Below are 22,759 nucleotides of genomic sequence, written 5' to 3'. Positions count from 1 at the left end.
GAGACAGGGAGGGAGGAGAGAAAGAGATAGATAGAGAGAGAGACAAAGACAGAAATGGAGGGAGAGAGAGAGAGAGAGACAGAGAGACAGGGAGAGAGAGACAGAGACAGAGAGGGAGAGAGAGAGAGATAGAGGGAGAGAGAGACACAGAGAGAGACAGGGAGAAAGAAAGAGGGAGAGACAGGGAGGGAGGGAGAGAAAGGGAGGAGAGAGAGAGAGAGAGAGAGAGAGAGAAATCTGGTAAAAATCTGGTGCAAAATATTTTATCATGTGATATCACAGACTGCCTTATATGGAAGTGAAGTGTGGTGTCCTGTAATAAACCCAGTAGAGGTTTTACAGTCAAACGTCTTGTAGAAAGATCAGAGTTCACAGGACAGTGGAGCCTGGCTCTTTCCTTTTAATAATAAATGTGCAAAAAAAGAGCTCTTACATTTTGGAACCGTCTACAACCCCCTGCGGTCCGTCCAATACAAAGCACCGTTCTGTCCCGAGAGCCCGAACCCCCAACAGAGGTTCTGGAGTCGTCTACAATCCGGTCTCCAGCCGTCCCCCGCAATACAAAGCACCGTTCTGTCCCCAGAGCAGAACCCCCCACCGAGTCCACCACACCAGCTGGTTCAGAAGGTCTCCAGGGCCAAACCTCCCGGACCTTCAGAACCAGCACCGCTTACCAACGGAAAACCAGACTAAACCAAATGATTGAACGAATTAAATCCTCCTACTTGGACCGTTGGGATAAACAAAAAACTAAACGGAATGATTTGCTGCCTGAGCCTGAAAAGAGAATACAAGTGGGGAGACCATCTCCACTCTGTCAGAGAACTCCTCTCATATTCTATGGTGTTAAACGACCTCTTGTGGCCGCTCCTCATATTCTATGGCGTTAAACGACCTCTTGTGGCCGCTCCTCATATTCTATGGTGTTAAACCTCTTGTGGCCGCTCCTCATATTCTATGGTGTTAAACCTCTTGTGGCCGCTCCTCATATTCTATGGTGTTAAACCTCTTGTGGCCGCTCCTCATATTCTATGGTGTTAAACCTCTTGTGGCCGCTCCTCATATTCTATGGTGTTAAACCTCTTGTGGCCGCTCCTCATATTCTATGGTGTTAAACCTCTTGTGGCAGGCCGCTCCTCATATTCTATGGTGTTAAACCTCTTGTGGCCACTCCTCATATTCTATGGTGTTAAACCTCTTGTGGCCACTCCTCATATTCTATGGTGTTAAACCTCTTGTGGCCGCTCCTCATATTCTATGGTGTTAAACGACCTCTTGTGGCCGCTCCTCATATTCTATGGTGTTAAACCTCTTGTGGCCGCCCCTCATATTCTATGGTGTTAAACCTCTTGTGGCCGCTCCTCATATTCTATGGTGTTAAACCTCTTGTGGCCGCTCCTCATATTCTATGGTGTTAAACGACCTCTTGTGGCCGCTCCTCATATTCTATGGTGTTAAACCTCTTGTGGCCGCTCCTCATATTCTATGGTGTTAAACCTCTTGTGGCCGCTCCTCATATTCTATGGTGTTAAACCTCTTGTGGCCGCTCCTCATATTCTATGGTGTTAAACCTCTTGTGGCCGCTCCTCATATTCTATGGCGTTAAACGACCTCTTGTGGCCGCTCCTCATATTCTATGGTGTTAAACCTCTTGTGGCCGCTCCTCATATTCTATGGCGTTAAACGACCTCTTGTGGCCGCTCCTCATATTCTATGGTGTTAAACCTCTTGTGGCCGCTCCTCATATTCTATGGTGTTAAACCTCTTGTGGCCGCTCCTCATATTCTATGGTGTTAAACCTCTTGTGGCCGCTCCTCATATTCTATGGTGTTAAACCTCTTGTGGCCGCTCCTCATATTCTATGGTGTTAAACCTCTTGTGGCCACTCCTCATATTCTATGGTGTTAAACCTCTTGTGGCCGCTCCTCATATTCTATGGTGTTAAACCTCTTGTGGCCGCTCCTCATATTCTATGGTGTTAAACGACCTCTTGTGGCCGCTCCTCATATTCTATGGTGTTAAACCTCTTGTGGCCGCGCCTCATATTCTATGGTGTTAAACCTCTTGTGGCCGCTCCTCATATTCTATGGTGTTAAACCTCTTGTGGCCGCTCCTCATATTCTATGGTGTTAAACCTCTTGTGGCCGCTCCTCATATTCTATGGTGTTAAACCTCTTGTGGCCGCTCCTCATATTCTATGGTGTTAAACCTCTTGTGGCAGGCCGCTCCTCATATTCTATGGTGTTAAACCTCTTGTGGCCACGCCTCATATTCTATGATGTTAAAGCTCATATTCTATAGTGTTAAACCTCCCGATAGCGCTCTCCGAAGGGCGATAACGTGTGTTCCACCTTCGAGCAGCAACAGCCAATAAGAGAGCCGTCGCCGTGACATCCTTCAGTGCGTTTTCCCACCGAGAGACCACCCACACACACACGCACACACACACACACCAATGAATGTTCTATTAAATTAATGAATAGTTACTTGGTTAACACATTGACCGCCGGGGGTTGTGCCCATCTCATACCACTCTCTGCCACCGTTGAAAGCCTATGGAGATGTTCCCCTTCTTTGCAGGGCTATAACTTTTTAAATTGTATTGCTATATTGACATTACTATGGCCCATTCAACATCGATTATCTATCGTTCAGGATGTGGGAACGTTATACTTTTTCATTCACACATTGTTGTGTTAATACAGTCAAGAATATAAGTATGTTTTTAATCTTTTCTGCTGTAATTCCAAAAACGCTAGTTATAGGCCCAAACGCATATGATAGATTATCGATTGCCGTTTCTTTCCCATACACGCTATATTAAAAAATTCAAATGTATATGATCGGTATACATTATGCTTCATCATGCGTGGAGGAAAGGGGGGGGGGGTCGTTTATAATTCCTTGATCATCAGTAACGGCTTTATGTAGTATGGGTGATATATTGATCAGACTGATTACAAACAAGGAAACGCACAATCGGGCTGAAAATAATGTTACTGTCCCCTTACCGTGGGCCGATGAGACTGGCGGTGAAAGATCCCAATTATTCGACACCGATCGCCTAGGTCCATTTCCGGTTTGTATGGCGCAATAAACGCCGAAATCATATCGATTATTACGTTTAGAAAGCGATCTATAGTACTATACTATAGCGTACTATAGTGTCTGTCAGGAGTCCCGTAGCGAGATGTGACTGCCAGAGGAATTTCCTCGATGCACCGATGGCACTTCCGGTTTTTGCGAGAGTGTAACTCGCCCGACCATCCACCAGGCGGCGGTATTGAGCCGTTGCAGTCCCATCTAGGGTCCCGCTAGGGCATCGGGGTTGGGTGGATGAATTATGAATGCCATGGCGAAAAAATGAAATATTGATCTAAAAAACGCTGTACAGCGATCTTGGCGGTTAACGCATGGCGGGCAATAACGCTGAAAAGCGATCTTGGCGACCAATGTGTTAACAGACAACAAATGGTACCGTTTAATGGGACACTTTCAGATATGGAAACCCTTCAATGTGGAGTCCCCCAAGGAAGTTGCCTTTGCGACAATGTATGTCTCTGCAGAGAAAGATAACTTGGTTAATACGTTGCTCCAAGAAGAGTTAATGCTGGTTTCTAATTGGGTTACTGAAAACAAGTTAAAGTTAAATGTTTCAAAAACAAAAGACTATCATGCTGGCCTCTAGAAATAAATTGCGAACGGATCAGGAACTAAAATATTGTGTTGAATGGTGCTGCTAATATTGAGCAGGTTAGAGAGGCCAAGTTGTTGGGCGTGGTTATGGATGAAAAGCTTACTTGGTCAAGGCACATTAACCCTTTCACTGCCGCACTACCAAACGGTTAACCCTTTCACTGTGACAATACACAGAAGGATAACCCTTTCACTGCCACACTACAGAAGGTTAACCCTTTACTATCACACGGTAGTGTGATAGTAAAGGGTTAACCTTCTGTAGTGTGGCAGTGAAAGGGTTAATAACATAGTGGCTAATTAACGAGTAGGGCGCACCTCTGCGCCACGATGATGTGAGGGAACAGAACCCCGAACAGCTGCACGGCGGCGGCACTGAGGGCCACGGCGGGGGGCAGCGGGGCCGGGACCTCCAGGGTCTTCTCACAGATGGTGAACGGGTCGTGCTCCAGGGCGCCACCTCCCACGCTGCTGCCGTGGAGCTGAGGACAGAGGGTCACAACTGGATTGGGATTCTGATCTAGTCGGCGTAAAAACCTTTCGCTTTCTAAAGATACTGGATGGACAGTAGCTTATTAAGATAAAGTGTCCATTGCTGCCTTCAAGGCCAGCCTTAAAACCCATCTATATTACTCTGCCCTCCAAGTTTTTTTTTTAATTAATTTGTATTAATGTTTTAAACCTTTTTCTTTTTTATTCTTATCTTTTTATTTTATTCATTTGAATGTTTTCTTGTTTTAAACCTTTTTTTATTTAATCTTTTTTAATAAAAATTTCCTTCTGCTGTGAACTTGAGAGCTCACTGAGTTTAAAGTGTGCTATATAAATTAAATCTATTATTATTATTATTATAAGATAAAATAAGATATTCCTTTATTGATCACCTCGGGGAAATTCGGTATCATAGCAGCATGGGGGATGGAGGGGGAGGGTACAGGTAGTAAAAACAACACAAGCAGTGTAAACAAATAAGTCAATATAATTTACTATCTAACTAACTGAAATATACAGTATTCACAGTATCACAGTATTCACATAAGGTACAGTATGTTATTGTCCTTTTTAGGTTCCTATCAGTTCTAGTTGGATGTCAGTCCCTGCCCACTGTTGTGGAGCCTGATGGCCGCTGGTATGAAGGATTGATTATAGATTATATAATCTAATAATCCAATAGTCTAAATCTACATAATCTAATCTGATTGTTCAATAAATTATTATTCGTCAACAGTAATGATTGTATGTTAACTTGATCGCTTGACTGATCGTCAAAGTGATTTTGTTTGCAGGTGATTTAGCTGGAAGACATTTGAACACTGTGTTTGAAAGTGTACTTGTTACAACTATGTACATACTGTACATCTGAGTAGCACTACACCCAGTAGTACTAATGTATTATTATTAATATACCCAGTTTAAATCACCTGTACATTGTATATTACTATCGCACTTTACTGTTACATTTGCACTCTGGTTGGATGCCAAATTTATTTTCGTTGTACTGTGGTCCTAACACTTACCTACTCTTCTATACATCTGTGGTCCATGTCTTGGAATGAGGAATACAAAGGTCACTTCAAGGAAAGAACCAATGTGGTTCTTGTATAGTATAGTTTAGATGTAGTAAGTATAGCATAATGACAGAGTTAAAACTGTATATTGTATAGTAGTAGTGTACATAGGACCCAGTGCCTTCTCAGGAATTTAGAATGTCTATTTTTATTAGGGATGCTCGATGTTGGCTTTTTTACCGATACCGATATACCGATATTGTCCAACTCTTAACTTCCGATACCGATATCAACCGATACCGATATATGCAGGGTTTCCCCCCCCCCCCCCAAAACTGAATAATTTCAGGTAATTAACATTACATATCTCTTGTCGTGGAATTAACACAACATTATGCATACTTTTGACAATAAATAAAATCAGAATCTGTTCTTACTTGCTTGCCTGGGTAAATAAATGTTAAAAAAAAAATAATAATTTTTTTTAAACCGATACCGATATTTTCCGATATCACATTATTTTTTATTTATTTTTTTTATACTTTATTGTGTCAAAGAAAGTCATTTTCCATTTAGGTATAGTATGTGTACCCACATACATAACTGCACATATCCATACTTACACACACAAATGTACATACGCATATTTTAACTACTGTACTGTAGTTGGCGCCGAGGAGAGTGGCAGCCTTTTCATAGCAGCTCCCACCCCCTCTACTTTTTATCGTGTTTACTACTTTCTTAATTATTCTTTTTGTGATTATACTTACATAATAGGTGTATAAGTGACTGTGCGTTGCTTTAGACCAAGTTAAGGCATTTGTAACAACTTCTGTGAAGTTAGCTGAGTTAGGAAAGTTCGGTCGAGCACAGCTCTGAACAATGGACAACACCGGCGGCGGGCTGGTTTACCCGCTGGTTTACCCGCGGCAGCACAACAACAACAACAACAACAGCAACAACGGCGGGCTGGTTTACCCGAGGGAGGCTCTCCTCTGCTTTCGAAACAGAGTTGCAGAACCACCGAGGAATCTACCAGCCGAAATAAGGATTCGCAGACGGGGAAATCGAGCTGGCACGAGCGTGAAGGACAGGAGAGAGGACAGAAGGAGATTCAAGCCTTACCTGCCCGCTGTCGTCATGGGGAACGTGCGATCGCTGGTCAACAAGACCGACGAGCTCTCAGCCCTGATGATCAACCAGCGTGAGTACAAGGAGGCAAGCCTACTGTGCTTCACCGAATCCTGGCTGAACGAGAACATCCCGGACAGTGCAATAGAACAGGAGGGCTTCACGGTGGTGCGCGCCGACCGGAGTAAACAGAGCGGCAAGCGGAGAGGCGGAGGGCTTGTTGTCTTTGTGAACTCCAAATGGTGCCACCCGGGGCACATCACCATTAAGGAACGTATCTGTTCCCCCGACATTAAACTATTGGCACTGAGTCTGCGGCCATACTATTTACCGCGAGAAATAACACACGTCCTGGCTCTCACTGTTTACATCCCTCCCAGCGCGGCGGCGGCGCAGGCGAGTGACGTCATACACTCCACCGTCGCGGCGCTTCAGACAAAACACCCGGATGCATTTATTTTTATCAATGGGGACTTCAACCATGTCAGACTGAACAAGACCCTGACAAACTTCACCCAGTATGTCACCTGCAAAACCAGGGGAGACAAAACTCTGGACCTCCTGTATGCTAACGTGAAGGAGGCTTTCAGTGCGACTTCCCTGCCCCCCCTCGGCCAGTCAGACCACAACCTTGTGAGGCTTGTATCCACATACACGCCTCTCATTAAGAGACAGCCTCCGACCACCATGTCTGTCCCACAGTGGTCTGACGACGTCGAGGAGGAGCTACAGGAGTGTTTCAGGTCGACGGACTGGGATATGTTTGAGAGGGCTTACGGTGATGACATTGATGGACTATCCCACTGCATCACAGACTACATCAGGTTCTGTGAGGAGAGCATCGTACCCACAAAGAGGGTACGCTGCTTCTCAAACAATAAACCCTGGATTAGCAAGGACATTAAACACCTGCTAAACAGGAAAAAGAGGGCCTTCATGGCAGGGGACACTGAGCAGGCCAGGGCTGTCCAAAGGGAGCTCAAAAAAGAGCTAAGGGCAGCCAAGGTCAGCTACAAGGACAGGCTGGAGGGCAGACTACAGGCCAACAACACCAGGGAGGTGTGGGCGGGGGTTAGGAAGATCACTGGTTTCAAACAGCAGGGCACAGCTGTGGAGGGCCCTCCAGAGCGTGCAAACGAGTTCAACACGTTCTTCAACCGCTTTGACCAGAGTGGCCTCCCCACACCCCTCCCCCCACCCATCGACACCAGCACCAGATCACACCTACAAAGCAGCCCCCCCACCCCCCACCCCCCCACACCCATCAGCAACGGCACCCCACCCCCAACACCAGCAGACTGCCCACCACCCCCAACCCTGACGATCACAACCAGTCAGGTCAGTAGGCAGCTCTCCAAAATTAATGTGAACAAGGCCAGAGGACCGGACAACACCAATCCCAGGGTGCTCAAGGTATGTGCAGAGCAGCTGGCAGCACCGCTCCAGCATCTTTTCAACCTCTCCCTGAGGCTGGAGAGGGTGCCCCAGCTCTGGAAGACCTCCTGCATTGTCCCGGTGCCCAAGAAGGGACGTCCCAGCACCCCCAACGACTACAGGCCAGTCGCTCTGACGTCACACGTCATGAAGACGTTTGAGAGACTGGTCCTGCAACACCTCAAGCCCCTGGTGCGTGACTCCCTCGACCCCCTGCAGTTTGCATACCAGGCAAACATCGGGGTGGAGGATGCCATCATCTACATGCTCCACAGAGCGTACACGCACCTGGAAAAGCCGCGCAGCTCAGTGAGGATCATGTTCTTTGATTTTTCCAGCGCCTTCAACACCATCCAGCCGTCACTGCTAGCGGAGAAGCTCTCTGCGATGCAGCTGGAGCACGGCTTGGTGGCCTGGATCAAGGACTACCTCACTGAGAGGCCACAGTACGTCAGACTAAAGGACAGTCAGTCTGACGTACTGGTGAGCAACACCGGCGCCCCCCAGGGAACTGTGCTGTCACCCTTCCTCTTCACCCTCTACACCTCAGACTTCTGCCGCAACTCCAGCGGGTGCCACCTGCAGAAGTTCTCAGACGACTCCTCCATCGTAAGCTACATCACCGACGATGATGAGGAGGAGTACAGAGCCCTGGTGGAGAGCTTCGTGGGGTGGAGCGACAGCAACCACCTCCAACTCAACACCAGTAAGACCAAGGAGCTGGTGGTGGACTTCCGGAGGGGCAAGAAGAGGCCCCCCCCGATTCCCATCTCCATCCGAGGGGTGGATGTGGAGATGGTGGACTCATACAAGTTCCTTGGGGTACACCTGAACAATAAACTGGACTGGTCGGACAACACAGAGGCCCTCTACAGGAAGGGACAGAGCAGGCTGTTCTTCCTGAGGAGACTCAGGTCCTTCAATGTGTGCAACAAACTGCTGCAGTCTTTTTACCAGTCTGTTGTGGCCAGCATCCTCTTCTATGCTGTGGCATGCTGGGGAGGCTACATCAACTCAAGGGACACCAACAAGCTCAACAAGCTGGTGAGGAAGGCTAGCTCTGTGGTGGGAGTCGAGCTACCTAGACTTGAGGTGATGGTAGAGAGGGGGATGATAAGGAAGCTGGATGCCATCATGGAGAACCCCTACCACCCCCTCTACGACGAGCTAGTCAAGATGAGAAGCTCGTTCAGCCACAGACTCATCCCCCCCCGACACTCAACTAACCGCCTCGGACAGTCCTTCATACCAGCGGCCATCAGGCTCCACAACAGTGGGCAGCGACTAGCAGCCTCCAGGCCCCACAACAGGGGGCAGCGACAGCGACTGCTACCAGACATTGACCTGGGACTTATAGGAACCCAAGGGGGACAAAGTAGACTACCCTGGTACTTTGATTAATGTATACTCAGTAGATAGTAAATTATTATAACACTACCTCTTGCATACTGCACCTCATGTGACACTGTGAATAATGTGAATATTCCTCAGCTAGTCAGATAGTAAATTATATTGACCATATTGATCAAATTGTTTACACTGCCTGTGTTGTCTTTTACCACCTGTATACTGTGTTGTTTTACTACCTGTACCCCTCCCCCCCTCCCCCCCATGCTGCTATGATGCCTGAATTTCCCCAAGGGGATCAATAAAGGAATATCTTATCTTATCTTAAATCTTGACACTTTTTTTTTTTTTAACCCATCACCCATACAAAAAACAAGAGACATAAACACAAACAAAGGGGTGAGCAGCAGTATAGATCCTGGACTGGTATACATCTAATATCCATCCATACTCGTCCCCACTTACATATACAAGAAAAATAACAATAACGGTAATAATAACAAATAAATTAAAAATGAAATAATAGAAGAAGAAAAAAAGAAGAAAAAAACCAAGCAAAAAACAAAAATATAATAATAATAATAATAATAATAATAATAATAATAATAATAATAATAATAATAATAATAATAATAATAATAATAAGTAAAAAGGCTTGAATTTTCATTGTAGGTGTAGCTGTAGGCCATTTTGACATTTTAATGCCAATATCGGCCGATAATATCGAAGATCCCTAATTTTTTATCATGCACATCTTATGTCTTCTTATTATTACCAGTTTTTTTTTTGTATGTCTATTTTATTATTAGTATTATTGCACAATCGATGTGGACATGACCACCGCATTTCACTGTATGCCCCGGTACCCCGGTCCCAACAGTTACCTGCTCCTCTATATATCTGTGGTCCTGCAGGGCCCCCGGTCCTAACAGTTACCTGCTCCTCTATATATCTGTGGTCCTGCAGGGCCCCCGGTCCTAACAGTTACCTGCTCCTCTATATATCTGTGGTCCTGCAGGGCCCCCGGTCCTAACAGTTACCTGCTCCTCTATATATCTGTGGTCCTGCAGGGCCCCCGGTCCTAACAGTTACCTGCTCCTCTATATATCTGTGGTCCTGCAGGGCCCCCGGTCCTAACAGTTACCTGGTCCTCTATATATCTGAGGTCCTGCAGGGCCCCCGGTCCTAACAGTTACCTGCTCCTCTATATATCTGTGGTCCTGCAGGGCCCCCGGTCCTAACAGTTACCTGCTCCTCTATATATCTGTGGTCCTGCAGGGCCCCCGGTCCTAACAGTTACCTGCTCCTCTATATATCTGTGGTCCTGCAGGGCCCCCGGTCCTAACAGTTACCTGCTCCTCTATATATCTGTGGTCCTGCAGGGCCCCCGGTCCTAACAGTTACCTGCTCCTCTATATATCTGTGGTCCTGCAGGGCCCCCGGTCCTAACAGTTACCTGCTCCTCTATATATCTGTGGTCCTGCAGGGCCCCCGGTCCCAACAGTTACCTGCTCCTCTATATATCTGTGGTCCTGCAGGGCCCCCGGTCCTAACAGTTACCTGCTCCTCTATATATCTGTGGTCCTGCAGGGCCCCCGGTCCTAACAGTTACCTGCTCCTCTATATATCTGTGGTCCTGCAGGGCCCCCGGTCCCAACAGTTACCTGCTCCTCTATATATCTGAGGTCCTGCAGGGCCCCCGGTCCTAACAGTTACCTGCTCCTCTATATATCTGTGGTCCTGCAGGGCCCCCGGTCCTAACAGTTACCTGCTCCTCTATATATCTGTGGTCCTGCAGGGCCCCCGGTCCTAACAGTTACCTGCTCCTCTATATATCTGTGGTCCACGTCCTGCAGGGCCGGTCCTAACAGAGGCAGGTCGTCTCGGTGACAGAGGGCTGGGAGCAGGGTCAGCTCTGAACACTGCTGGAACACACTGTCCTGACCCGACAGGTCCGACACCAGCTGCTTCATGACCACCCCGAAACTCTCTGGGTTAGGGTGGGGGGGGGGGGGGGGAGAGGGAGAGAGGGAGAGAGGGAGAGAGGGAGAGAGGGAGAGAGAACGAGAGAGAGAGAGAGAGAGAGAGAGAGAGAGAGAGAGAGGAGAGAGAGAGAAAGGGAGAGAGAGAGAGAGAGAGAGAGAGAGAGAGAGAGAGAGAGAGAGAGAGAGAGAGAGAGAGAGAGAGGAACATGTTGGTTAGTGTGCATTGCCCCTCTGTAAAATTACAAACAAATAAATAAAAAGATCTGTGATTTCAACACCACTCGGGTGTGAGCCGGTTACCGGGAGTAGGGCTGTACCGAACGTAATATTATTTTTTTTTACATTCGAAGCTTCTATTGAAGTATTCAAATGACGCTTCTAATGTCTGTCGTCAATCCTAACTGTTTTTTTTTTTTTTTTTATCTTTTACTCAAACAAAATCCTCAATTTGAATAAAGTGATTAATCTGATTAAATTCGTTTTTTTTTTATTAAATCAACTTTCTTTATTGAATATAACTAGTCAGTTTCATCAACATAAATAATCCAATAAGGGCTTACGGTTGGTACGAAAGTGATCTTTATCTGCAACTGTGAAGAAAAACCCCATTGGTTTAAAAATAATAATAATAATAATAATAAAAAAACATTTCGAATGTTGATTTATAATTCGAACGTCAACGTTATGAATGAAGCTTCGAACTATTCGGTACGTACAGTACAGCCCTAACCGTGAGTGAATGAACAAACAAACCAACCAACCAATCGGCAGGGGGGCATGAAGAAAGAGTGAGGTCAAAGGTGAAGGCGGGACGGTACCTTGGTAGATGATGGGAGGCAACAGAGACAGAACCTCATAGACTCTCAGTCTGTAGACCACTGACCACACTTTAATAGGACTTCCATACGACTTGATCAGAGAAGGCACCCTGAGGGAGGGAGGGAGGGAGGGACACACACACACACACACACACACACACACACACACACACACACACACACACACTTTTAATACTTGGTTTGATATACATCATCACACATACGGCGCCTAGCATTGAAATATGAACAGTAATTGGATATGCTGTACTTCTGCGGACATACAAGACAATGAATTGATAATATAATACCAACTACTGCACGCTCGGAGCTAACCGGAGCTAACACAGAACAGGATGGTAAAGCAAATATAATGACTTCCTTTCTGGGGTTTTCAAAATAAAAGTGTGACGTTTATAGCAGCGGAAAACGTTTATTTTGTACATTATCTAACGTTAACACGAACCTAAACTAACTTTAGGTTAGTTGTAACATTAGTTTAGGTTCGTGTTAACGTTAGATAATGTACAAAATAAATGTTTTCCGCTGCTATAAACGTTGCACTTTTATTTTGAAAACCCCAGAAAGGAAGTCATTATATTTGCTTTACCATCCTGTTCTGTGTTAGCTCCGGTTAGCTCCGAGCGTGCAGTAGTTAGTATTATATTATCAATACCAGCCATTGGATTACTGTTTTCTAAATTGGGGAGGCTTTTAATCGTCAAGGTAAGAGGATTTTAAGTCATGGTATCCATAAACTTCAATCGGTTCAGATCCTTTGAAGGAATGATAATATCAACAAACACGGCTTCACGTTGAAACCACTGACTGCGCCCAGAGACTCGAGTGGTTAGGCAAAAAATAGTTCAGAGTATATTTGCTTATAAAACGTAATTGTCTAATTCAATTATTTTTTATTTCTCCAGGTGGTGAATACACAGGTTTACAGGAACGTTTTGGAGTTGTATTTGGTGACTGTAAGACCCTGTAGGGAACGTCAGGCTCCGCCCCCCCCCCCACTTCCAGTGATGAAGCTAAGCTATCCTAACAGAGCGTCTGTTCCCAAAGCTAAATGCACGCACAGAGACAAAAAAGGTATGTATCTTCTTGTCTAACTCCAGGGAAGATGTTAAATAAGCTAATTTCCCAAAATGTTGGAGTTTTCCTTTAACCTTCTGTAGTGTGGTAGTGAAAGGGTTAACCTTCTGTAGTGTGGTAGTGAAGGGGTTAAACTTCTGTAGTGTGGTACTGAAAGGGTTAACCTTCTGTAGTGTGGTAGTGAAAGGGTTAAACCTTCTGTAGTGTGGTAGTGAAAGGGTTAAACCTTCTGTAGTGCGGTAGTGACAGGGTTAACCCTTTGGTAGTGTGGCAGTGAAAGGGTTAACCTTCTGTAGTGTGGTAGTGACAGGGTTAACCCTTCTGTAGTGTGGCAGTGACAGGGTTAACCGAGAGAGCTCCTCCACCATGGCCTGGTGCATCAGCTGATGTTCACGGTGGCCCGAGTCACTCAGAGACTCACTTGGTGAGCAGAGCCACGGCGCAGGCCAATGGCGTCAGGAGTCGGCTGATGACGTCGTCGGTGAGCAGCTCCTTGCAGTGGAGGACGAGCCTCTTCATGGCTGCAGGGAGAGAGAGAGGCCGACAACACTGTTTAGATTAGGGATGCACCCATCCCAGAGTGATATCGGCCCCGATATGACTAAAATAGCTAGCTTTATGCAATCAATTGTATTACAAAATTCAGTACATTTACCTGTATGTAAATGTGTTAATTTGTTACATTTTGTTTCACTAAGTTAGGAAAGTAATGTTTTAAGTCAAGCCTGATGTTGCCTTGCACAAAATAATGATCCCAGTCTCTTCCACACAGTGAGGCAATACAGTTTATTAATTGAACAATGGGCATCGGCCCATACCCAAACCCCAGGTATGGGTATGGGGACTGAAAAAGTGGGATCGGTGCAGCCCTAAACTGAACCACAACACTGTTTAGATTAGCTGGTAGAGGACGACTGAAGGACAAGATGAACCACAACAGGTTAAAGACATTATAATCGTTTATCCTAAGATCCCATCTGGGATGGAGCTGTGAGCCCTTCTTCATGGCTCTACCCCTTTCACTAGTAAAGGGTTAACCTTCTGTCGTGTGGCAGTGAAAGGGTTAACCGTCTGTGTATTGTGGCAGTGAAAGGGTTAATGTCTTTCATTCCCACATGAAGGGGACACACAGACACACACACACACACACAGGAGCATACAGTGAGTAGTGTGTGTCACTGACCGCACAGCGCCCCGGCACGGCCCTCTAGTGTAACCTGCCACGTGAAGTAGTCCCCTCTACGCAGCTCCATGTCCAGCTCTCTGATGGACGGAGGAAACACACACTTCCACAGGAGGAGGAGACGGGCCAGGTGGTGCTCTACCACCGCAGGGCCTGGGGCACACACAGAGAGAGTACAGTAGAGTACAGTAGAGACAGTAGAGTACAGTCGAGACAGTAGAGACAGGTAGAGTACAGTAGAGACAGGTAGAGTACAGTATAGTACAGTAGAGACAGGTAGAGTACAGTAGAGACAGGTACAGTATAGTACAGTAGAGACAGGTAGAGTACAGTAGAGTACAGGTAGAGTACAGTATAGTACAGTAGAGACAGGTAGAGACATGTAGAGTACAGTAGAGACAGGTAGAGTACAGTATAGTACAGTAGAGACAGGTATAGTACAGTAGAGTACAGGTAGAGTACAGTAGAGGCAGTAGAGTACAGTCGAGACAGTAGAGACAGGTAGAGTACAGTAGAGACAGGTAGAGTACAGTATAGTACAGTAGAGACAGGTAGAGTACAGTAGAGTACAGGTAGAGTACAGTATAGTACAGTAGAGACAGGTAGATACAGGTAGAGTACAGTAGAGACAGGTAGAGTGCAGTATAGTACAGTAGAGACAGGTAGAGTACAGTAGAGGCAGTAGAGTACAGTCGAGACAGTAGAGACAGGTAGAGTACAGTAGAGACAGGTAGAGTACAGTATAGTACAGTAGAGACAGGTAGAGTACAGGTAGAGTACAGTATAGTACAGTAGAGACAGGTAGATACAGGTAGAGTACAGTAGAGACAGGTAGAGTACAGTATAGTACAGTAGAGACAGGTAGAGTACAGTAGAGTACAGGTAGAGTACAGTATAGTACAGTAGAGACAGGTAGAGTACAGTAGAGTACAGGTAGAGTACAGTATAGTACAGTAGAGACAGGTAGAGTACAGTAGAGACAGTAGAGGACAGTATAGGACAGTAGCGTATAGTACAGTAGAGTACAGTAGAGTACAGTAGAGTACGGTATAGGACAGTAGAGTACAGTAGAGACAGTAGAGGACAGTAGCAGGGTTTTCGTTAGAAAAAATGGTTGCCGGTCTCCGTGACCTGCAAGATTTCAATCTACCGGACAAATGAGATTAATTCCGGTCATAGTTTATTGAGCTTTAAAACAATTGATAGGCAGGCTATATAAAGAATGTCATCCTCAAGGCATGTAGATTTATAATATTATTACTTAAAACTAGGCTACTTTTGCGTATACAGTCATTAATATATTCCAAATAAAATAAGTCCCTCGATACTCCGTGCTGCTGCTGACTTGAAATAAAATAGACCGCGTATGTGGGCAGTCGGTCCGACACTAAACAGCAGTCTGTTATAATCACATTTTTATGAGCTAACGAATTCCGTTATATTGGACATTTGTATTAATTATATCAAGCGAAGAACTGAGAAAGCAGAGAGACGGCAACATTATCGTGGTTTGCGTGACGACTCTCTCCACCTCGCAACGACTTATTTGCAAAGAGTATGGCGCTGCAGAGCAGCTCATTTAGCTGTTATTGGCTCTTTTCTGGGAACCGCACAGCAGCGCCCCCCACCCAACATTGGCTGAAAATGGCTGAATTGGAGTACTGCTGGAATACTGCATTGTGCTGCTGCTGCTCCGGCTCTGCAGCTTCACAAAAGTTCGCACACCCAGCAGTAAGCTCTCGCTGACAACGTCGTTGTCATTATTAGAAGCAACGAGGAAACAAATGTAATGATCGTTTCGTTCATCGCATAGGCTATTTAATTTTAGCCTATTTTAATACAATTCAAATAATCAAATTGTGCTTAGACTCAGGGAATTATTTTCACCGGACATTAAGACCGGAGAGATTACATATGTCGGACTTCAACAGATTTTGCCGGTCAAATACCGGTAATTACCGGCTAACGGAAACGCTGGAAAGTAGAGTACAGTATAGTACAGTAGAAGACAGTAGAGGACAGTAGAGGACAGTAGAGGACAGTAGAGTACAGTAGAGTACAGTAGAGGACAGTAGAGGACAGTAGAGTACGGTATAGGACAGTAGAGACAGTAGAGTACAGTAGAGTGGGGTGTTTCCTACCCAGCGTGGTGAGAGAGGAGAGGAGCAGCCACCCGGCCTGAGTTCTCTGGATGGAGATACGGCTGTTCTGGGTGGCGGAGCGCAGCAGGTCCTCAGCCAAACACAACACCAGCTGGAGAGGCAGACATGATGATGATACTGTATGTAGCGTGAGCTGGAGCGACCACAACTCTGAATGTAACCAGACTTTTCCCCACAAAGTTAAAATGTTCCAATGAGTGTGTAATGTATGTGTGCGTGTTTCTGTATGTGTCTTTATGTGTGTGTGTGTGTGTGTGTATATGTGTGCACGTGTGTGTGTGTGTGCACGTGTGTGTGTGTGTGTGTGTGTGTGTGTGCACGTGTGTATGAGTGTATGGTTACCTTTCCCTTGTTGTGTGGTATTCCCAGCGTGCAGTGCTGTACTCCAGCCACCAGGGCGGCGACAGTCCCGCTGTACCCGGCCACGGCCTCGGGGGAAGACTTGAGTGCCGCCAGGCGCTCCGAGCAGCGGTCCAGCAGCGGGGAACTCTGGGAAGGCATCGCCATGGCAACGCAGCGCAGACACCAGGCGGCGGCCAGTCTGGCCGAGTCACTGGGATGAAGGAGGATGGAGATCACCGTGTCCAGGAAGGCTACACACACACACAATACATACAGTACACAATACAGACACACACACAACACACACACACACACACAATACATATACATACACAACACAGACACAATACACACAGACAGACATACACATACACAATACACACAACACAGACACACACACAACACAGACACAATACACACAGACAGACACAAACACATACACAATACAGACACACACACACACACACACACACAATACAGAAAAAGAAAGGGGAACAAAAAAGGAGTTTATGGTCATTTGATATTTGTAATATGAGGTCATCGTTCAGCTCACAGCTTTATAAAGTATCTCTTCCAGACTATTGATCAGCTGACTTTCAGACACACAATCTCTCCACCCTTCCTCTCTCAGCTCCATCTCTCCTCTCTCTCCTCCTCTCTCCTCCTCCATCTCTCCTCCTCTCAGCTCCATCTCTCCTCTCCTCCTCTCTCCTCCTCTCAGCTCCATCACTCCTCTCTCCTCCATCTCTCCTCTCCTCCTCTCAGCTCCATCACTCCTCTCTCCTCCATCTCTCCTCTCCTCCTCTCAGCTCCATCACTCCTCCTCTCTCCTCCATCTCGCCTCTCCTCCTCTCAGCTCCATCACTCCTCTCTCCTCCATCACTCCTCTCTCCTCCATCACTCCTCTCTCTCTCCTCCTCTCTCCTCCTCCATCTCTCCTCTCTCCTCCTCTCTCCTCCATCTCTCCTCCTCTCACCTACATCACTCCTCTCTCCTCCATCTCTCCTCTCCTCCTCTCAGCTCCATCACTCCTCTCTCCTCCATCTCTCCCCTCTCTCCTCCATCTCTCCCCTCCTCCTTGCTTCTCTTCTACTCCTCTCCTCCTTGCTTCTCCTCCTCTCCTCTTTGCTTCTCCTCCTCTCCTCCTCTCTTCTCCTCCTCTCCTCTTTGCTTCTCCTCCTCTCCTCCTCTCCTCTTTGCTTCTCCTCCTCTCCTCTTTGCTTCTCCTCCTCTCCTCTTTGCTTCTACTCCTCTCCTCCTCTCCTCTTTGCTTCTCCTCCTCTCCTCTTTGCTTCTCCTCCTCTCCTCTTTGCTTCTACTCCTCTCCTCCTCTCCTCCTTGCTTCTCCTCCTCTCCTCTTTGCTTCTCCTCCTCTCCTCTTTGCTTCTCCTCCTCTCCTCTTTGCTTCTACTCCTCTCCTCCTCTCCTCTTTGCTTCTACTCCTCTCCTCCTCCTCTCCTCCTCTCCTCTTTGCTTCTCCTCCTCTCCTCTTTGCTTCTACTCCTCTCCTCCTCTCCTCTTTGCTTCTCCTCCTCTCTCCTCTTTGCTTCTACTCCTCTCCTCCTTTCCTCTTTGCTTCTACTCCTCTCCTCTTTGCTTCTACTCCTCTCCTCCTCTCCTCTTTGCTTCTACTCCTCTCCTCTTTGCTTCTACTCCTCTCCTCTTTGCTTCTCCTCCTCTCCTCTTTGCTTCTACTCCTCTCCTCTTTGCTTCTCCTCCTCTCCTCTTTGCTTCTCCTCCTCTCCTCTTTGCTTCTACTCCTCTCCTCCTCTCCTCCTTGCTTCTCCTCCTCTCCTCTTTGCTTCTCCTCCTCTCCTCTTTGCTTCTCCTCCTCTCCTCTTTGCTTCTACTCCTCTCCTCCTCTCCTCTTTGCTTCTACTCCTCTCCTCCTCCTCTCCTCCTCTCCTCTTTGCTTCTCCTCCTCTCCTCTTTGCTTCTACTCCTCTCCTCCTCTCCTCTTTGCTTCTCCTCCTCTCTCCTCTTTGCTTCTACTCCTCTCCTCCTCTCCTCTTTGCTTCTACTCCTCTCCTCTTTGCTTCTACTCCTCTCCTCCTCTCCTCTTTGCTTCTACTCCTCTCCTCTTTGCTTCTACTCCTCTCCTCTTTGCTTCTCCTCCTCTCCTCTTTGCTTCTACTCCTCTCCTCTTTGCTTCTCCTCCTCTCCTCTTTGCTTCTACTCCTCTCCTCTTTGCTTCTACTCCTCTCCTCCTCTCCTCTTTGCTTCTCCTCCTCTCCTCTTTGCTTCTACTCCTCTCCTCCTCTCCTCTTTGCTTCTACTCCTCTCCTCCTCTCCTCTTTGCTTCTCCTCCTCTCTCCTCTTTGCTTCTACTCCTCTCCTCCTCTCCTCTTTGCTTCTCCTCCTCTCCTCTTTGCTTCTCCTCCTCTCCTCTTTGATTCTACTCCTCTCCTCCTCTCCTCTTTGCTTCTACTCCTCTCCTCTTTGCTTCTCCTCCTCTCTCCTCTTTGCTTCTACTCCTCTCCTCTTTGCTTCTCCTCCTCTCCTCTTTGCTTCTACTCCTCTCCTCCTCTCCTCTTTGCTTCTCCTCCTCTCCTCTTTGCTTCTACTCCTCTCCTCTTTGCTTCTCCTCCTCTCCTCCTCTCCTCTTTGCTTCTACTCCTCTCCTCTTTGCTTCTCCTCCTCTCCTCTTTGCTTCTCCTCCTCTCCTCTTTGCTTCTACTCCTCTCCTCCTCTCCTCTTTGCTTCTCCTCCTCTCCTCTTTGCTTCTACTCCTCTCCTCCTCTCCTCTTTGCTTCTCCTCCTCTCCTCTTTGCTTCTACTCCTCTCCTCCTCTTTGCTTCTCCTCCTCTCCTCTTTGCTTCTACTCCTCTCCTCCTCTCCTCTTTGCTTCTCCTCCTCTCCTCTTTGCTTCTACTCCTCTCCTCTTTGTTTCTCCTCCTCTCCTCTTTGTTTCTCCTCCTCTCCTCTTTGCTTCTACTCCTCTCCTCTTTGCTTCTACTCCTCTCCTCCTCTCCTCTTTGCTTCCACTCCTCTCCTCCTCTCCTCTTTGCTTCTACTCCTCTCCTCTTTGCTTCTCCTCCTCTCCTCTTTGATTCTACTCCTCTCCTCCTCTCCTCTTTGCTTCTCCTCCTCTCCTTTGCTTCTCCTCCTCTCCTCCTCTCCTCTTTGCTTCTACTCCTCTCCTCTTTGCTTCTCCTCCTCTCCTCCTCTCCTCTTTGCTTCTACTCCTCTCCTCCTCTCCTCTTTGCTTCTCCTCCTCTCCTCTTTGCTTCTACTCCTCTCTTTGCTTCTACTCCTCTCCTCTTTGCTTCTACTCCTCTCCTCCTCTCCTCTTTGCTTCTACTCCTCTCCTCCTCTCCTCCTTGCTTCTCCTCCTCTCCTCTTTGCTTCTACTCCTCTCCTCCTCTCCTCTTTGCTTCTACTCCTCTCCTCCTTGCTTCTCCTCTCTTTGCTTCTACTCCTCTCCTCTTTGCTTCTCCTCCTCTCCTCTTTGCTTCTACTCCTCTCCTCCTCTCCTCTTTGCTTCTACTCCTCTCCTCCTCTCCTCTTTGCTTCTACTCCTCTCCTCTTTGCTTCTACTCCTCTCCTCCTCTCCTCTTTGCTTCTCCTCCTTCTCCTCTTTGCTTATCCTCCTCTCCTCTTTGCTTCTACTCCTCTCCTCCTCTCCTCTTTGCTTCTCCTCCTCTCCTCTTTGCTTCTACTCCTCTCCTCCTCTCCTCTTTGCTTCTACTCCTCTCCTCCTCTCCTCTTTGCTTCTACTCCTCTCCTTGCTTCTACTCCTCTCCTCTTTGCTTATCCTCCTCTTTGCTTCTCCTCCTCTCCTCTTTGCTTCTACTCCTCTCTTCCTCTCCTCTTTGCTTATCCTCCTCTCTCCTCTTTGCTTCTACTCCTCTCCTCCTTGCTTCTCCTCCTCTCTTTGCTTCTACTCCTCTCCTCCTTGCTTCTCCTCCTCTCTTTGCTTCTACTCCTCTCCTCTTTGCTTCTACTCCTCTCCTCATCTCCTCTTTGCTTCTACTCCTCTCCTCCTTGCTTCTCCTCCTCTCTTTGCTTCTACTCCTCTCCTCTTTGCTTCTACTCCTCTCCTCTTTGCTTCTCCTCCTCTCCTCTTTGCTTCTACTCCTCTCCTCCTCTCCTCTTTGCTTCTCCTCCTCTCTTTGCTTCTACTCCTCTCCTCCTCTCCTCTTTGCTTCTCCTCCTCTCCTCTTTGCTTCTCCTCCTCTCCTCCTCCTCTTTGCTTCTACTCCTCTCCTCCTCTCCTCTTTGCTTCTACTCCTCTCCTCTTTGCTTCTCCTCCTCTCCTCTTTGCTTATCCTCCTCTCCTCTTTGCTTCTACTCCTCTCCTCCTCTCCTCTTTGCTTCTACTCCTCTCCTCCTCTCCTCTTTGCTTCTACTCCTCTCCTCTTTGCTTCTACTCCTCTCCTCTTTGCTTCTACTCCTCTCTTCCTCTCCTCTTTGCTTATCCTCCTCTCCTCTTTGCTTCTACTCCTCTCCTCTTTGCTTCTCCGCCTCTCCTCTTTGCTTCTACTCCTCTCCTCCTCTCCTCTTTGCTTCTCCTCCTCTCCTCTTTGCTTCTACTCCTCTCCTCCTCTCCTCTTTGCTTCTACTCCTCTCCTCCTCTCCTCTTTGCTTCTACTCCTCTCCTCTTTGCTTCTCCTCCTTCTCCTCTTTGCTTATCCTCCTCTCCTCTTTGCTTCTACTCCTCTCCTCCTCTCCTCTTTGATTCTACTCCTCTCCTCCTCTCCTCTTTGCTTCTCCTCCTCTCCTCTTTGCTTCTCCTCCTCTCCTCTTTGCTTCTCCTCCTCTCCTCCTCTCCTCTTTGCTTCTACTCCTCTCCCCCTTGCTTCTCCTCCTCTCCTCTTTGCTTCTACTCCTCTCCTCCTCTCCTCTTTGCTTCTACTCCTCTCCTCTTTGCTTCTACTCCTCTCCTCTTTGCTTCTACTCCTCTCCTCTTTGCTTCTACTCCTCTCCTCTTTGCTTCTACTACTCTCCTCCTCTCCTCTTTGCTTCTACTCCTCTCCTCCTCTCCTCTTTGCTTCTACTCCTCCTCTCCTCTCCTCCTTGCTCAGTCAGTCAGCCAGTGTGTGTGTGTGTGTGTGTGTGTGTGTGTGTGTGTGTGTGTGTGTGTGTGTGTGCGTGTGTGTGTGCGTTACCTGTACTGGTGTCGTGGATCAGAGGGGCAGCAGTAGAGCCTAGTCCCTGTACGATACTCGCCATCTCCAGCAGACAACACACCAGGACATGCTGGCTGGCTGCCACGTCCGTCGTAGACACTCTGGTCTCCACGTTGCCATCGGTCAGAGCCGCATCTAAACACACAGACGTTACCTTCACTGAGTTAAACAGAGACGTTACTTTCACTGAGAGCTAAACTAGGGCTGAGCCCAAACGTTCGAACTTTCGGACCTTCGTTCATTACGTTGGCATTCGAATTCTAAATCAACATTCGAATTTTTTACTTTTAATAATGATTATTATTTTTATTTGTATTTTTTGTATGTGTCTATTCATTCTGTTTAAACCAATGGGGTTGTTCTTCACTGTTGCAGATAAAGATTAGGCTACACTAATATTATAGTATTAAAACTGATATAGTTATATTCATTAAAGAAAGTTGATTTAACAAAAAAGAAAAGACTCATTTAATCAGATGAATCACTTTTTTCAAATTGAGGATTTAGTTTGAGGATATTTATAAAAAAAAAAAAACGTATTTTTTTTATATTCTTTTTTGAATTATTTCTTTATTATTATTAAAAAAACGAAGTCCGTTCGAAAAACCCTGACGAAGTTCGAAGCCCAAAAACAGGCTTGGGGACAGCTCTAGTCTCTTCTCCTCACCCACGGCCCGTTTCTGCGCCCCCACGGCCAGGCAGAGCTGCTTGGCGGCGTTGGTCTGCGCCTTCTCCCCCAGCAGGGAGCCCAGGGTGGCCCTCAGGATGAAGGAGACACAGCGCCGCACCACCAGCACGTCGCCGGGCGTCTGGGCGAGACGGCCGTGAGACACCAGCTCCATGAGCAGGGACAGCAGGGCAGGGAAGTGGGCCTCCAGCCACGAGCCCCCCAGGGTGGAGATAAACACTACACACGCCTGGAGGGGGGG

General features: G+C 47.1%; 1 protein-coding gene across 1 annotated transcript in view; it reads right to left on the bottom strand.

Annotated features, from left to right (window-relative positions):
* The window catches only part of heatr5a (HEAT repeat containing 5a), a gene marked incomplete at its 5' end in the record, with an annotated part of 101,205 nt that overhangs the window by 77,914 nt on the left and 532 nt on the right, over nt 1–22,759 (bottom strand). Inside the window, 9 exons of the mRNA XM_084308556.1 lie at nt 4,002–4,178; nt 10,937–11,106; nt 11,920–12,029; nt 13,436–13,535; nt 14,198–14,350; nt 16,339–16,450; nt 16,702–16,952; nt 21,810–21,965; nt 22,498–22,747. Coding sequence (XP_084164682.1) covers nt 4,002–4,178; nt 10,937–11,106; nt 11,920–12,029; nt 13,436–13,535; nt 14,198–14,350; nt 16,339–16,450; nt 16,702–16,952; nt 21,810–21,965; nt 22,498–22,747 — 1,479 coding nt within the window. The remainder of the gene's footprint in view (nt 1–4,001; nt 4,179–10,936; nt 11,107–11,919; nt 12,030–13,435; nt 13,536–14,197; nt 14,351–16,338; nt 16,451–16,701; nt 16,953–21,809; nt 21,966–22,497; nt 22,748–22,759) is intronic.

This window comes from Notolepis coatsorum (genome assembly GCF_963971535.1).
Source record: "Notolepis coatsorum genome assembly, chromosome: 2".
Lineage (NCBI taxonomy): Eukaryota > Metazoa > Chordata > Actinopteri > Aulopiformes > Paralepididae > Notolepis > Notolepis coatsorum.
This window is presented reverse-complemented; position numbering and strand designations above follow the sequence as displayed.